The sequence below is a fragment of the Chionomys nivalis genome, chromosome 4, assembly GCF_950005125.1.
Source record: "Chionomys nivalis chromosome 4, mChiNiv1.1, whole genome shotgun sequence".
NCBI lineage: Eukaryota > Metazoa > Chordata > Mammalia > Rodentia > Cricetidae > Chionomys > Chionomys nivalis.
Genome location: NC_080089.1, coordinates 21,944,022 through 21,960,603, shown reverse-complemented (window position 1 = coordinate 21,960,603; position 16,582 = coordinate 21,944,022). Strand labels below are relative to the sequence as shown.

The 16,582-nt window shown below is 42.7% G+C and overlaps 1 protein-coding gene across 3 annotated transcripts in view; it reads right to left on the bottom strand.

Annotated features, from left to right (window-relative positions):
* Positions 1 to 16,582, bottom strand: part of Matcap2 (microtubule associated tyrosine carboxypeptidase 2) — a 48,061-nt gene that overhangs the window by 15,066 nt on the left and 16,413 nt on the right. For all 3 annotated transcript variants that reach the window (XR_009057018.1, XM_057768153.1, XM_057768154.1), the window contains exons 3-6: positions 10,366 to 10,509; positions 8,944 to 9,076; positions 7,762 to 8,067; positions 1,887 to 1,984 (exon numbers count right to left, since the gene is read on the bottom strand). Coding sequence is in view for 2 of the 3 variants with exons in the window: in XM_057768153.1 (XP_057624136.1) it covers positions 1,887 to 1,984; positions 7,762 to 8,067; positions 8,944 to 9,076; positions 10,366 to 10,509 (681 nt within the window). In the remaining variant the exon portion in view is untranslated. The remainder of the gene's footprint in view (positions 1 to 1,886; positions 1,985 to 7,761; positions 8,068 to 8,943; positions 9,077 to 10,365; positions 10,510 to 16,582) is intronic.

Here is a 16,582-nt window from a genome sequence, read left to right as displayed (position 1 = left end):
TCATAGCAATAAAACCCAACTAAGACAGAGACCCTATCTCAGAATAAATCAGTAAAATCAGAGAGTTACAGACAAGCCGCTCTCTTGTAAGGAGTGAATATGACCGGCTTGAGTGAAGGCCAATGCTCACTAACTGTCCCCAAACTCCTAGCGCCCAAGAATGACACTGAAATCTATCTACCCTGCCTGTGCAGAGGCCAGGTGGCAGTGGATCTGTTTGTAACACGACTTCCTAAATAGACGTATTTTAAACCTTTTTAAAAATGTGTTTGTTTATCTGCGTGTATATGTGTGTATGACATATGTGACTGGTACTTTTGAAGAGCAGAAGAGGGTTCTGGATCTCCAGGAACTGAAGTTAATAGATGGTTATAAGCTGCCATGTGTGTGCTGAGAATGAAATCCAGATCCTCTGCCAGAGTAACAGGTGCTCTTAACCCATCTCTCCAGCTCCCTAAATACATTTTCTAATGACTTATTTTTATTTGTGTATATGCAGGTGTGCATGTGAGTGCAGGTGTGCACAGGTGTGCGTGTGAGTGCAGGTGTGCATATGAGTGCAGGTGTGCGTATGAGTGCAGGTGTGCATGTGAGTGCAGGTGTGCGTGTGAGTGCAGGTGTGCATGTGAGTACAGGTGTGCATGTGAGTGCAGGTGTGCGTGTGAGTGCAGGTGTGCATGTGAGCGCAGATGTGCGTGTGAGTGTAGGTATGCATGTGTATGCAGGTGCCTACTGAGGTCAAAAGAAAGAATAGGTCCCCCGAAGTAGAGTTACAGGTGGTTATGAACCATTCCATCTGGGGTGCTGAGAACCAAGCTCAGGTCCTTTGCAAGAACAGCAAAGGCTCTTAGGGACTGAGTCATCTCCCCAGATACCCAGTTTCTGGAATATTTGAAGCACACTGTTATGTCTTGTGTAGAAAGGATTCCTTTCAAATGTCAGCATTCAATGTCAAAGCACTTGGTCATCTGAGTCCCCGATGGCCACATGCAACAAGATTGGTACTGTATTTTAATGTTATAATGAATTAATGATAAATTAGATAATATCCTTGCTCACAGGAGAGCTTAGCAAGGCAAAGTGCCACAACTACAGCTTCCTTCATACTTTTACAAAGAAACCCTTTTCATTCCATTTATTTATTTATTGTGTATACAGTGTTCTGCCTGAATGTCTGCCTGCAGGCCAGAAGAGGGCACCAGATCTCATAACAGATGGTTGTGAGCATGAGGTTGTTTGTGAGCATTAGGTGCTGGGCGCAGAATTCAGACCTCTGGAAGAGCAGCCAGTGCTCTTAACTGCTGAGCCATCTCTCCAGGCCAAGAAAACCTTTTTAAAGATAGATATGGTAGTGCATGCCCAGAATTCTTGCAGGCACTGTCCAAAAAATAAAATAAAATAAAATAAAATAAAATAAAATAAAATAAAATAAAAAAGGCTTAGTGATAGTGGCACACACCTTAACCTCAGCACTCAGGAGGCAGAGGCAGGTGGATCCTAGGACAGCCAGAGATACACAGAGAAACCCTGTGTTAAAAACAAACAAAACAAGCTTACAGTCATCTTCAGCAGCACATCTATTTGGAGGCTATCCTGGCTCCATGAGATCCTGGTTCAATAACAGACAAAATCCAAAAGCAAACCCAAAAAGATGTTTTGATTTTTTTTTTTTTTTTTAAAAAAGATGCACATAAAAATAAGGTATCTCCCCAAATTCTCTACTCCTCTGTCTCTTCCTGATCACAGAGTTTCCTTCTGCTGTCACAATAAGAAACTTGTTCCAACAACAACAAAATAACAGTTTGAACTTGAGTGTGTGACCATACAATGGAAGGAAAGGAAATGCTGACCGGGAGCGCTGGAGGGCTGGGTCGCTGCGCACTCACCTTGCCCAGGGCAGTCAGCAGATGAAAGTCTATGGACTCTCTGAATCGAAGGATTTGAAGGATTCCATCCAAGTACACCTGGTCTTTACTGAAACACCCTGGAGGAACCAGAACAATGTTTACTTTCTTTCTCTTTAAAAGACTATTTTATTTTTAATTTTGTGTGTGTGTGTGCGCGCATGCATGTGTGGTGTATGTACCTCAGTATGGACACCTGAGGAGGCCAGAAGCATTAGCTCTCTTGAAGCTGAAGCTGTGAGTTGCCCAGAGTGGGTACTGGGAAGTGGACTCAGGCCCTCTGCACAATCAGCACACATTTCATTGCTCAACCATTTTTCCAGCCTCAGCGGTTACTTTTTATGTTTAAAGAAACATAAAATTGGATGCTAGCCATTCTCTTTGCATGGGAGCAGCTCTGTTTTTAAAATAGCCTACTTTTATTTTTTGAGACAGGGTCTCACACACTAGATAGCTTTAGCTGTGCTGGCACTCTTTGTAGGTCAGGCTAGCCTTGAGCTCAGAGAGATCCGCCTGCTTCTGTTTTGTGCTGGGATTAAAGGTGTGCACCACCATGCCCGGCCCATGTTTGTTTTTATTCAATTATTTTTACAACATAAAATGCAAGATCTTGGAAAGTAACAAAATAGTATTGATAGTACACAGGCCAGTACTTTGACCTGAAGAACTCATTTTACTGCTTTTTGTTAATTAAAATGACATCCTCCCCAAATTTAAAGACTGGGACTTAAAAGTCAGTGCCTTACAAACATTACCCCACCACACACCTGAGCATGAAGGTGACGCCTTGGTGTGATGGGGATAGGGTGAGAGGTCTCACGAGGGCACTATGGAGATAAGGGGTTCTGTTTTCCTCTGTTTGCTCTGTCCTGCCCTAACTCCTTCATAAAGACCATGACACTGGACGCTGTGGTACACTCCTGTGACTGCAGCTAACTCCTTCATAAAGACCATGACACTGGACGCTGTGGTACACTCCTGTGACTGCAGCTAACTCCTTCATAAAGACCATGACACTGGACGCTGTGGTACACTCCTGTGACTGCTGCTATTTAGGAGACTGAGGCAAAAGGATCTTGAATGCGATCATCCTGGGTGAAATAACGATACTGTTTTGGTTGATTAGAATTGTCTTGTTTTTGTTTTCATTTTTTTAGACTAGATTTCAGACTCAGGAAACATCTCAGTCTGTAAAGAGCTCACTTCTTAAACATGAGGACCTGAGTTCAATTCTAAAAACCTACATCTAAGAACTGTCAATGAAACTGACTCTTGTTGTGAAGCCCAGGCTGGCTTTAAAGGCACATCCATTTCCCACCTCAGCCTCCCAAGAGTGGATTTACAGGCATGTGCTATCACACCCAGCTAAAATTATGACTTAATGGTTTAAAAACCAGAAAGCCAAGATTGATCTTCACAGGGAGTTCCTAGTCAGCCAGGCTTACATTGAGATTCTATCTCAAAACAAAACAAAACAAAAACCTAACATCATGGGTTTGTACTCAGTTGGTACAGTGCATGCAGGGACCCCTGGCTTGGACTCCCAGCGCTGCACAAACCTGATAGTGGTGCACATCTGTAATTCTGGAGGTAGAGAGATCAGAAGTAACCTGGACTACCAAAACCTTGTCTCATAAAAACATAAAACAGCAAAATGCCAATCAACCAACCAACCCCCCCCACACACACACACACAAAATGGACACCTGTAATCCTGATACTCTGGAGGCAGAAGGAAGATGATCTCAAAGTCAACAATAGTCATAGCCACATAACTTCAAGGCTAGCCTGAGTCTCATAGTGAACCTGACTCAAAATATAAATAACTCGAAATAAATACACTCTATGTGATTTTTATATCGTTTCTCCCATGAAAGTAGGGATGACATCCAGAATTTAAAGAATGTATAGGAATAGACCAGGCATGGTGGCACACACCTTTAATCCCAGAATTTGGGAGGCAGAGGCTGGTGAATCTCTGTGAATTTGAGACCAGCCTGGTCTACAGAGTGAGTTCCAGGACAGGCTCCAAAGCTACAAAGAAATCCTGTCTTAAAACAAATAAACGAACAAATAAATAATAGAAAAATTCTATATAGCCTCATATTAAGGAATTGTTGCTAATTTTATTAGGCATGCTAGTAGCACAGTGATTAGGAACGATACTGTTCTAATTACCTAGAGATACACACTGAGACATCCATGATATGATATTTGAATTAGATTTACATTGTTATAGGAAAGCAGGAACACTGAAAAGCAGATGATTCGGTAAGAAAATGTCAGTGGATACTAAGCTCTAAGCTCAAGTAATGTATTCATGAGGGCTCATTGAATGAAAATTGTCCTTGTTTTATATAAATTTCAGGATGTCTCTTTTTTTTTTGAGACAGGATTTCTCTGTAGTTTTGGAGCCTGTCCTAGAACTAGCTCTTGTGGACCAGGTTGGACTCGAACTCACAGAGATCTGCCTGCCTCTGCCTCCCGAGTGCTGGGATTAAAGGTGTGCGCCACCACCGCCCGGCTCAGGATGTCTCTTTAAAAAACCTTTCAGGAGTAGAGTTGCTGCTCTTGCGGAAGACCTGAATTTGATTCCCAGCACCCACACAGAGGCTCACAACCATCTCTAACTCTAGTTTCAGGGGATCTGACAAACCTTCTGCACTTCATGGATATCAAACATGCATAGATATACATGCAGGCAAACACCCATATACATAAAAATTTTTAATTAAGATTAAAGAAAAAATCAAAAGAGCTCGAGTGGCTTAGTCAGAGAAGTGCTTGCTGTGGAAGCGGGCCTGAGTCTGACCTCCAGCACCTCTGTAAAGAGCTGGGAGTGGTCATGCATGCAGATAATCCCAGTGCTGTGAAGGCAGGAGACAGGTGGATCTCTGGAGCTTACTGGACAGCCAGTCTAGTAGAGCCCATGCTCCTAAGTCCAAGTCAGAGACTCTGTCTCAAAATATAAGGTAGGAAAACAAAGTTGGGTAGGCAGCACAGTCACCTCCTAGGTATGAAAGAGAATGCAGTTAAGGCCATTCTTGGGTATACAATTGAGACTCTGTCTCAATTATTTTTAAAATGGGGGTGGGGAGTACGGTGGTAGGCCATGGTGGCACACGGTTTGAATCTAGCAAGTATGAGTTCAAGGCCAACAAGGATTACAAATGGAGGTCTAGGCTGGCTAAGGCTGCTTAGCAGGACTTGTCTGGGGAAAGCTTGAGGCAGCTCAGGGGGCTCACAGTGGGCTTACCATGTCCACCTGACTCCCTGAGTTCCAGCCCAGAAACCCATGTGAAAAGCTGGACGCAGTGGTAGCATCTGTAGCAGGAGCTTCCTAAGAAGCTTGGGGAGCCAGGCAGCCTAGAGCAGGTAATATGGCGGAAACATGTTGTCTCCTGTTTCTTCCTCAATAAAGTGGGAGGACAGAATGGACTCTCAAAAGCTGTCCTGTTGCCGGGCGGTGGTGGCGCACGCCTTTAATCCCAGCACTTGGGAGGCAGAGGCAGGTGGATCTCTGTGAGTTCGAGACCAGCCTGGTCTACAAGAGCTAGTTCCAGGACAGGCTCCAAAACCACAGAGAAACCCTGTCTCGAAAAACCAAAAAAAAAAAAAAAAAAAGGTGTCCTGTTATCTCCACATGCATGGCACGGCGCCTGTGCACCTATACAAACATATCACACACACACACGCACTAAAAAAAATAAATCAAAATTTCTTCAAGGATACTGGAAGCTGACTTCTGATCTTCACAAACATGTTTTCTCTCCACTAAAAACCTTAGACAGAAAGCTAGGAAAAACAACAACAACAAACCTAACCCTGCCTTCTGTATCCTCTGTATGGATAGGTGGCTGGAGCTGTCAAACACAACATGATCAAGAAACTTAATGATAAAAATATCTGAAAAAAACAAAACAAAAGCCGGGCGGTGGTGGCGCACGCCTTTAATCCCAGCACTTGGGAGGCAGAGGCAGGTGGATCTCTGTGAGTTCGAGACCAGCCTGGTCTACAAGAGCTAGTTCCAGGACAGGCTCCAAAACCACAGAGAAACCCTGTCTCAAAAAACCAAAAAAAAAAAAAAAAAAAAAAAAAAAACCCCAAGCAGATAGTTCTTTTAAAGAAATACAAAGATCAACTAAACAAATTAAAAGATGTTCCACACCATAGTCATCAGGTAAACACAAATCAAGACTACAGTAAGATGCAGTTTTACATTTAAACCAATTGCTGGTTTAAACAATGAAAATCGCAAATGTTAGCAAAGATGTGGAGAGGACCATTTAACACTGGTGATCGTGAGCCAGCAGAGTCACGCGGTGCCTCTGAAGCTCAACAGTCACCCTGTTCCTGGACTATTCTACTCCTGGGCAGAGGTGGCTTATGCTTGTAATGTCAACACCCGGGATGCTGAGGTGAAGAGTTCACCAGGATGAGCTGTGGGGGTGATGTGCAGGCAGAGTAATGGAAACAGCACATAAACACAGCGGAGCGTTATTCCTGAGGGCCTAAAGATGGAAACTAATCAACAACCACAGCTGGCAAAAGAACAAAGAATTATTTCAGCCACAGCATGAATCTGAAAATATCCGTCCAGGTCTGGTTTCCCATGACATTAATCCCTGCACTCAGAGGCAGAGGCAGGTGAATGTCTGTGAGTTTGAGGCCACCATGGTCGACAGAGTGAGTTCCAGGTCATCCAGGACTACACAGTGAGATAGTTTCAACAAGAAAACCAAAACTGGGGCGGGGAGAGGTCCCGATGATTGCAGGAATCCAGCTAAAAAGGATCACAAATTATAATTCTGTTCATATGACATGTTCAAAGTAGATAAATTTAGAGAGATTGAAAGAAAAACCCGCTCTTTGGGCTGAGGAGGGAGGAAGACTTGATTGGGGGAGGGGGGGAATGGGAGGTGGTGGTGGGGAAGAGGCAGAAATCTTTAATAATTAAATAAATTAATTAATTTAAAAAAAAAAAAGAAAGAAAAACCCACTAAAAGTACTGCCTGAAAGCTGAGAGAGAGAATATATGGGACATGAATTCTAGTGGATATCTGTTTCTTGGGAGCCTGGGGCAGGGGGGAAAGGGCTGGGTGAAGAGAATATTCCAAAATTAGTGGTGATAACTGTGTGGCTCTATAATATTGAAAAAACAATGAAGTTTACATTTTAAATAGCTGAACTAATTGTAAGGCATATGCCATCTCCAGTATCTCAATAAAGGTGTCTCTAAAGGTTGGAGAGATGACTCTGTGGTTAAGAATGTTTACTGCTGTTACTAAAGACTCAGGTTGGGTTTCCATTACCACATCAGGTAACTCACAACTGCTCCAACTCAATTTCCAGGGATTCTGGTGCCCTCGGGCCTCTGAGGGCACCAGGTACACACATGGTGCACATGAACTCATAGAGGCGCACACACACATACACCTAAGTAAAAATAAATAAATAAATCTTAGAAAATGAGAAAGAAATAGCAAAAGAAAATTAATAGCTGTTAGTGATTGGTTGATCAAGAAGGTTGTATGTGTACTCATCCTATTTTTTTAAGTTACAAAAATTTTTACATTTGTGTGTATGTGTGTGTGTGTGTCATAGTGCTCAAGTGGCTGTTGGATCAGAAGGCAACTTGTAGAAGTCACCTCTCTCCTTCCACTGTGTGAAGTCTCAGGGATCAAATTCAGGCCATCAGGCTTGGCAGCTAGCACCTTTACCTGCTGAGTCATCTTGCTGGCCCTTCCGGCCTTTTAAAATCAGGGTCTCACTATATAGCTGGCTAGCCTTAAACTTGTTAGCCTCCTGTTTAACAACTAGCCAGACAATCAGAATCCTGCCACTGAGGGACACTTACCTGGCTGGGAAGTATCAGTCCACCCTCTCTTGGCTCTTACACAGTAATCCCATCTTGTATTAGGGTCCTTTACAAACTTGCCGATATCTTTAAAGAGTTCACAGAAAGACATCTGGCTGGCTTGATACACTGTATAGTAAAGGAGGGCAGCCCTCCATAGGAAGGGGTCTTTTCTGAACAGGACGCTATGAATGCTGGCCAGCCCTTCCTCTGTAGGGTTGTTTGGCTTTAGCTCATGTTTTTTGCGGCCAGTCCAACTGTTCCATGGCTGCTGGAGGTTGTTAATTCCCCGAAAGTAATGCGTGCCTACAGAGAGAAAAAGTATGAATGACAGGCAATGACACTGTTTTGACACTTCCCCAAAGAATATTTGCATTTAGGTCTGGAATATTCTCCCTCCAAGTCCTAAGTGCTAAAGGCTTGTCCCCAACATGGAGCTCCTAGCGGGTGGTAGGACTGAGGGTAAGGCCTAGTGACAGTGTGGAGTTTTTCCTCTGCCTTCTCTGCTGTCTTGGCCATATTCGGTGGCCACATACACCCAGCATGATGTCTTACCAGTCTGTCTTACCGGGCTCAAAGGCAGTAAGGAGTTTAAACCTACAAAAACATCAGTCAAAATAAACATTTCAAGTTGACTGTTTTTGGCTATATGAGACCTTGTCTCAGAAAACAAATTTAAAAGTTAAAGAAAAAAAAATCCCCAAGCTCCTAAGGCAGAAAAAGGTCTTTCACAGATCAAAGACCCAGATACTCTCTTCGTGTGCAATTTTTCTCTTCATGTGTAATATTTGTAAAGGGATGCAAATATCCCTTTAAAGAGATAATATACCTTCCCTTCTCAGAAAGCAGCCTCCAGTACGGTGGCTTGTGGGACAGCAGCCAGGGAGCATGTTAATCCTGGCTGGTTCTCTGTGTCTTCACTCAGAGAAGGGTAACTTTTCCTTTTCTTTCCTAAGCATGTGTCCCCTCAACTTCAGATGGAAGACTAAATCCCAAAGGACTGAAATGAATTTCCAAGAGAGTGTTCTAAAATTATAATTTGAAATGACATATACTCTAAGTAAAGCTTAACAACCTCATGAATTTTTACTAAATACTACTAGGGAAAAGCCACACCCTCTGGAAGAAGACTTCCTTAGGGGATTCGTGACAGTAAATGAGGACATGGGAAGGGCTTCCTACCTATCTCATGCCTCAGCATCCCCTCCAACCAGTGCTCTCGCGCAGTAGAAATATTGATGGTTAGAGTTGGGCATCCATTTACCACTGTCATGGATGCCCTGGAAAGCAGGTCTTCAGTAAGATGAACTACAATCTAGGTAGAGAAAAAAACACATCTATAGGGCTGGGAGGACAACCCAGTGGGTTAGGGCACTCAATATAAAGGCTGACAACCCAAGCTCTCCAAAACCGACATGTTAGAAGGAAAATCAACTCCCTAAAGTTGTTCCCTGTCCCCTGACCACCATACACACTGTGGCATGCATGTTCCCACAAACATACACATACAAATATATAATTATATAACATACACATGCACACACACACAGAGAGATAGACTTGGAAAAGGAAGAAAGTTTTTACAAAAAATAACGGGCCCATACATAAACTAAGTTGAATTAAATTAAGTTGATAAAATGTATATCCGGTCACATTTGAACCTTCTAATCTTAACCCTCTGAGAATTTAAGAACCTTTATTGGACTAAAAAGAAAGCAAAGGAGGCTGGTTGTGGTAGCACATGCTTTTAATCCCAGCACTTGGGAGGCAGAGGCAGGGGGATCTCTGTGAATTCAAGTCTACCCTGGTCTACACAGCCAGTTCCAGGACAGTTAGCAGACAGATAGCACGAGTGAGAGAGACCGAGAGAGAGACCGAGAGAGAGAGACCGAGAGAGAGAGAGAGAGAGAGAGAGAGAGAGAGAGAGAGAGACCCTATCTTTGAAACAAAGAAAGTAGATGGCTGTGCTAAGGAAGACACAACTAAAAATTGTAATTTTAATGGTAAAGAAAGGGGTACAATGGGGACTAGGAGGACCAAGGCAAGAGGAACAAGGTCTAGTTGGCTACAGAGAGAATTCAAGGCCACCCCGAGCAATTTAGTAAAATTCTGTCTCAAGCAAAAAGAAGAGGGAATAGAGCTTCAAGGTAGCGTGCTTGTCCAAGGCCCTGAGTTCAAGTCTCAGTGCTTTAAAAAGGGGGAGGGAGTGACAAGATGGCTCAGTGGACAAAGGTGCTTACCCTGCAAGATGGCAACTCAAGTTTGCGCCCCAGAATCCACACAGGGACTAGGAAGTACCAGCTACCAGCTCATGGATGGGGAGTGGGGAGGACCTGTTCCTTGTCAGTGCCAAGGTTTTGAGACTGATGAATGAGACTGGCCTATCAATAAGAGAAGACTGCAGCAAATTCTCTCAGTAATTCTCCCTGAGTAACACACAAAATACCATAAACTACACATATAAGAATCAAATAAGAGCAAAAGAAAGGTGGCAAGAAGCCAGTTCAGTGAGTTAAAGGGACTGCAGAAAAAAAAAAATGTATGTGGCACTGACTGCAAGTGCCAATATCACAGCCACGTCCCCAAGTCACCCATGGCCCATACCTCTCCTAGGCAGCCTTCCTTCACCATGTACTTCCTAACATGACTCCAGATTCGAGTTTTAGACAACAAGCTACCACCAGTAGCTTGTTCGAATTTCTCATAGCTTCCGTATTTCTGTAAAGTCAGCTCCATAATATTGATGGACTGTAAAAGAAAGGGAGATAAGGACAGTGAACAGCTCATGCCACTCTGAGACGAAGGGAGCTAATTATCACCTAATTTGTCAAGACTTGTTCAGATTTATTGATTACTGAATTAAGCTGCAATCCCAGCTGTGCATTTTTCTAAGTTTAAACAGTTTCCACCGGCTTTTCCAAATTTGCAAATGTTCTGGCCCAGCATTGCATTCATGGTCTACAGAGTCAGATCCTCCCGGGCTGCACAGTGAGACTGACTACAAAGGTCCAAAGGGAGAAGGCTGGTGAGCAACACTCTTCTTTCCTGTCTTCTCATGTCTTTAGCACATCATGTCTACACCTGCTGCTGGGAAAAGCTGGGCAAAGAGGGTTCTGGCTCCTCGACAAGATATATCGTGTCTTCGAAGAACTCCAATATAAATAAAGTATTCTGTAAATCAGTTAATATGCTATAAGTACCATTTAAATAAAGGAAAAAAGTCCTTTAAAAACATACAAAATAACCAGTCCTCTGTAACAACCTATAAAATCTGCTTACAATGCATTTATTTATCTATTTATTCTATGTTATGCGTGTTTGCCTGATGGATGTCTGTGCACCACTTGCATGCTTTGCTTTGTTTTGTCAAAAGTAACAAGAAAATTTTATTCAAAAGGAAGGCAAAAGTACTGGTCAGAAATACAGACATTGGGCCACAAGAATGAAAGAGTACTTAAGTGCCAAAAGATACTTTTTATTCTGGTGCCAAAAAATAGTAAACAAAAATTATAGTCTTAAAATCCTTCCATCTTCCCTCCAGGGCAACGTATCATTTACTTCCCATCATTCTAAAAGGTTGAGACCTTTTCCCAACACACAGAGAAAAGGTGAAGACTACTAAAAATCTGGTGATAAAGACAAATTCTCAGAGCCTCCAAGAGAACCACAGGATAGAAAAATGTAAGTCAGAAGAAACCTGTTCTTCAAAGATCTTTTGGGAAGGAAAAAATTCCCCTGTATCTGGCTGCTCTTGAGAGGCCCCAGCCTGGCTCCCGGCACTCACACAGCGGCCCACGTGGTCTGTAACTCTAGTCCCAGGGGATCTAACACTCTCTTCTGGCCTCCGCAGGCATCCATGCATGAAGCAGACTTACCAACATACAGGAAAACACCCATACACATAAAAATAAACATATCTCTTTAAAACCACACATATGCATACAAAGAAATCTTTAAGAAAATCTATGAAGCTGGGCAGTGGTGGCGCACGCCTTTAATCCCAGCACTCGGGAGGCAGAGGCAGGCGGATCTCTGTGAGTTTGAGACCAGCCTGGTCTACAGAGCTAGTTCCAGGACAAGCTCCAAAACCACAGAGAAACCCTGTCTCAAAAAACCAAAAAAAAAAAAAAAAAATCTATGAAAAGAAATCTTATTTCTGGGTTCTTGTGGACTGGAAAGGAAATAACTGAGAAACAGTTACAGGGTCATTACATGCCCTGTGCTGCCAGGCTGTCTCCCATATTCTAGGTGTGTCACTGTGACCAATCACTGAAGTGTGACACCCAGTGGTGGGTGTAATAACAATGACAATCAGTCACCTATTACATCATCACTGCTGTGGTTCCATTCTTTATTAAACAATGCACTTGACATGTCATACCAGGAGGGGACAATCACACCACAAATGTAGCAACGCATAGATACATCCCTAACGAACTAGGACGGCATCAGAAAGTTAGCACAGGACAAATTACTCCTGAAAGCCTTGTTATTCAGCATGGCCGAGGGCAGAGACACTGGAGTAGCCAGGCTGTCCCGAAATGTAGACCTTAATGCTCATCTTTAAACCTATTAAATCCGAACCTGGGTTTGGCTTGTTTTTGTTTTGGTGGTGGTAGTGTTTCACGACGGGGACTCAATGTATACAGATCAGACTGATCTCAGTTCACAGAGATCCGCCTCCCTCTGCCTCTTGAGTGCTGGAACTAAAGGTGTGGGACAGCATGCCAGCTTTCAAACCCTGCTTTTGAAACAAGGTTCCCAGGTGATTCAAATACAGTAAAGTGCAAGAAATATGCAGAACTGTAAGGAGAGCACAGGAGTCCCCGTGTGCTGATTGCTTTGTGTGACAACTAAGATGACTAAAAGTACAAATTAGCAATAATTAAAACCAAATCAACAAGGACATTTTACATGCTCCAGTGAAGAGTGTGGGAGCTGGGCTTTAAACACCGCAGAAGAGAGTGAGTGTCCCCTCTGTATTGGAGAGACAGACCTAAAAGAAGTTTAAATTTTTTGGTTGTAATTTATGCTTATGCTTTTCAAATGTTTTTCTCTCCATATTTAATTTTTCCTTTATTATTCCTCCAAGGGTCTTCTTTAAAGCACGCACTTAGGATGTGGTCATCTGCTTACTACACAGGGGTCCCTTATATGTGATACCCTTGTCAAAGAATAAGTACAAATAGTGGTGTGTGTTCAAGAGGGTACACAATAGAACACCATTTCTTCCACCCCATCTTGCCTTGCCCGTCACCACCATAGCAGCAATACTATATAGGGTTACACTGATGTTTCCAAAAAGCTTGTTTAAATATTTCACACCAGCAATTGGGACTGCAGATACATCTTGCCTGGTAAGCATGGAGTCTCAGGTCTGATGCAGTACTGCATTAAATAAAAACAGACAGACAGACGGGTCTGTAATCCCAGCACTAGGGAGGTGAGAACTTCACAGGCATTCTCTGTTAGTGAGTTTGAAGCCAACCTGAGCTACAGAAGACCATGTCTTTAAAAAGAAAAAGTCCATTGTATGTGGCTTATATGGAGACAGTATTTAATATCTACTAGATGCTAAAAAAATAATTTTGCTTCTTCCTGTCATCAGTAATTCTGAATGTTAGACTCTCTGCCCCCAGAATCGAAAGGTAAAGAACATGACTGAACAGAAGAAGAGGGCCAGGTTTTCCTGTTTTTCTTCCTTTCTTGGAGACAGTTTTCTGTAGCTAAGACTGGCCTCAAACTCCTAACCCTCCTGTCTTTGTCTCCAAAGTTGGGATTGCAGATGTATGCATCACAATGGGCTCTATTTTCCTGTGTGTCTACGTTCTCAATACAGATGTGGGATGCAGAGCGTCAGTACAAGTCAATGTACCAGTCGACAAGTCTCAGAGGCAGCTCAACTTTATAATTAAAAATAAATCTATCACATTTTCCAGACAACATTTACATTTTCTTCTTTTTTAAGTTTTTTTAAAAAATATTTTTAATGTGTTTTGCCTCCATGTATCTGTGCATCGTGTGTGTGTTTGTGCCTGCAAAGGTCAGAAGAAGGCATCAGACCCCTGGAACTGGAGCTTTAAATGGTAACTATGTGGATGCTGGGAACTGAAGAGGATACAGTGCTCTTAAGCATTGAACCATCTCTCCAAGGCCTAGATTCTTTTAAAAGTAAGCAAATTTCTTACTGATGGCATGCAGACAGGAATTCTAAAATATGAAAAATGAAGAGAAAACTTCTTCATATCCACTAGGCTGACTATAGGAAAAAACAAAAACAGAACAAGAACACAACAAAAGCTGATGAACATGTAGAGAAACCAGAACCTCTAGTCACTACTGAGTGATAGCAGCCAGTGGTAATCATTTTGAAGTTCATTGTAAGGTTAAAACTAGCACAAGACATCTAAGTAACTTATCTACAAAATGAAAATCTTTTTCTCTATAAAATGTCCACCATTGTGTTTGAGGGGATGACAAACTTCCTAAAAAATTTCAGTGTCTGCTAAATGATCTGCTTTTGGTTTACTTGCTGATTTTGTCTTCAGTTCAGTAACTGCGAAGTCTATCAGTCACAGGCACTTCCACAGTTGTGAGCTAACAAAGCAATCTCTCCTCTCAAGTGCAGCCCCGGTCAGTGAAAGCCTTGCACACTGGAGGCACTGGTACACTGGCATGTGAACCCGCGAGAGGGCAGTTAGTTAGGTCTGCCTTTCCCGGGTTTGCCTCTTTGCTGGCAACATGGAGATGCCAGGTCCTTGCCCTACTTACCTTACAGAATTGCTGTACGGACACAATGGAGATGGGAAGTGAGCATGCTTTGTAATCTGCTTCCAAAACCACTGGACAGTGTTGAATCTGACAAAACTTCTAGTCTTTAATTTTAGAATTCAGGGTAAATATTTTACCCTTTAACTTTTTTTGGTTTTGGTTTTTTGAGACAGGGTTTCTCTGTGTAAAAGCCCTGGCTGTCCTGGAACTAGCTCTTGTAGACCAGGCTGGCCTCGAACTCACAGAGATCTGCCTGCCTCTGCCTCCCAAGTGCTGGGATTAAAGGCGTGCGCCACCACCGCCTGGCTAAAAATTTCTTTAATTGAAAAAAATTCTGGCTGTATTTGGTAATAAACCTGGGGCCTCATGCACTCTAGGCAAGAGCTCCAGCACTGAACTACAGCCATGGGCTGTCTTAGTGAGCTATGACTGTCACTTGACACAGCCTAGAGCCATCTGAGAGAGAAACTGCATAGATTAGATTATCCTGTGACAAGTCTGGGGAAATGTCATGATTGTTAACTGATGTGGGAGGGCCTAGCCCACAGTAGGTGGCACCATTCCCTGGGCAGATAGACCTGGAATATATAAAAAAAGCTAGGGAAGTATGACCCTGCCTATGAGTGAGCCATCAAGCAGACTTTTCCCATGGTTTCTGCTGTGTTCCCTTAGCTATGGCAAGTCCCCTGGTTAGAATAATGCTTCTTGGAATAGCAAGCAGGCCTGCCTTCCAACTCCAGCCCCGTGTGTGAGCGAGCACACGCACACGCGTGCATATCGTTCCTTGGGAGCTATCCACCATGATTTTGGTTTGTTGACTTCAGAACGCACACATTCCTCCTGTTTGCAGACCAACAAGCTGCAGAGATCTGTGATTATAAGTGGAGCTTTTTACATGAGCTTGGAGATCACACTCAGGTGTTCATGCTTTAGTACCAAGCACTTTACTGACTGAGCATCTCCCCTGACATCAAGTCTTTTTCTTTACATCAATGCTGTCTAAACTATTTCCCGGAAGTCATCTACATAATGTCATATTGAAAGATTTCATGTCAAGTGAGTTTAGACAACGTTAGATTACATAAAGTCAGAATATTCTTAAGTCACTATTGTGACAGCTGTGCCAGGGCGCCTTGGAAATGAATAGAACGTGTGCGAAGCAATGCACAAACTCTCCTCTCTCTAAACTCAGAACGAAAAGCAACATTTCAAACCTAAATGAGTTTTCCAATGGTGGTTACTTCTTCTTGGCAACAAATTTGACAATTAAATACTTGTAATTGCTTAATCAGATCATCACAGCCAAATTTGAGGGGATGTAATAATAAACTTACATAGCATTGCCCACAGTAGTGGCCACACCACAAGGTCTTCAATGTAAGCAGTAAGGATTGTGGAAAGTACTGCATAACATACTCAGGAAAGACAACATAACAGCACTTTAAAAGATCTCTATGCTGGTAACCAATATACAAACAGTATGTAGGCTGAAGTTGATCCATGGGTCACTAAAATTGGGTCCACTGTTTATAAAGGCCTTCTCTAAAATTATACCCACCAGGAAAAAGAAATATTAATTTGTCTAGCTGTTATTCATTCAAACTTAAGCCAACTCCTGTGTCAATCACTATTACTTTCATATTTCAGAATCTAAGTCCATCACCTGCTATTAGGCTGGCAGAGCTGATATCTAAACACACATAATGATACTCTGAATGTGTTACAAAGAAAGTATTGTGAAATCATGGGAAAATGTAAGTAGATGTGGGACATTAGAGGAAACAAGCTATTCCAGGCAGAGGGGATGGTTACTGTTAAAACACACAGGGATCAAAGACGGTGAATCCTGGTCTGGGGAAGCTCAGTGCAGGAATATGTAACCTACCCTGTTAGTAAAGAGGTGCTATCCAGGAGAAAAGGCAAACAGAAACTTGACAGCTATAGCAGCAGATAAATGCAATGGCAGCTACTTATACAAGATGCTCTGAGGGATAGCACTAACTGGTGAAAGGCTTTGCAGTTTGGTCTTAGGGGCCGAGAGAGTGCCTGA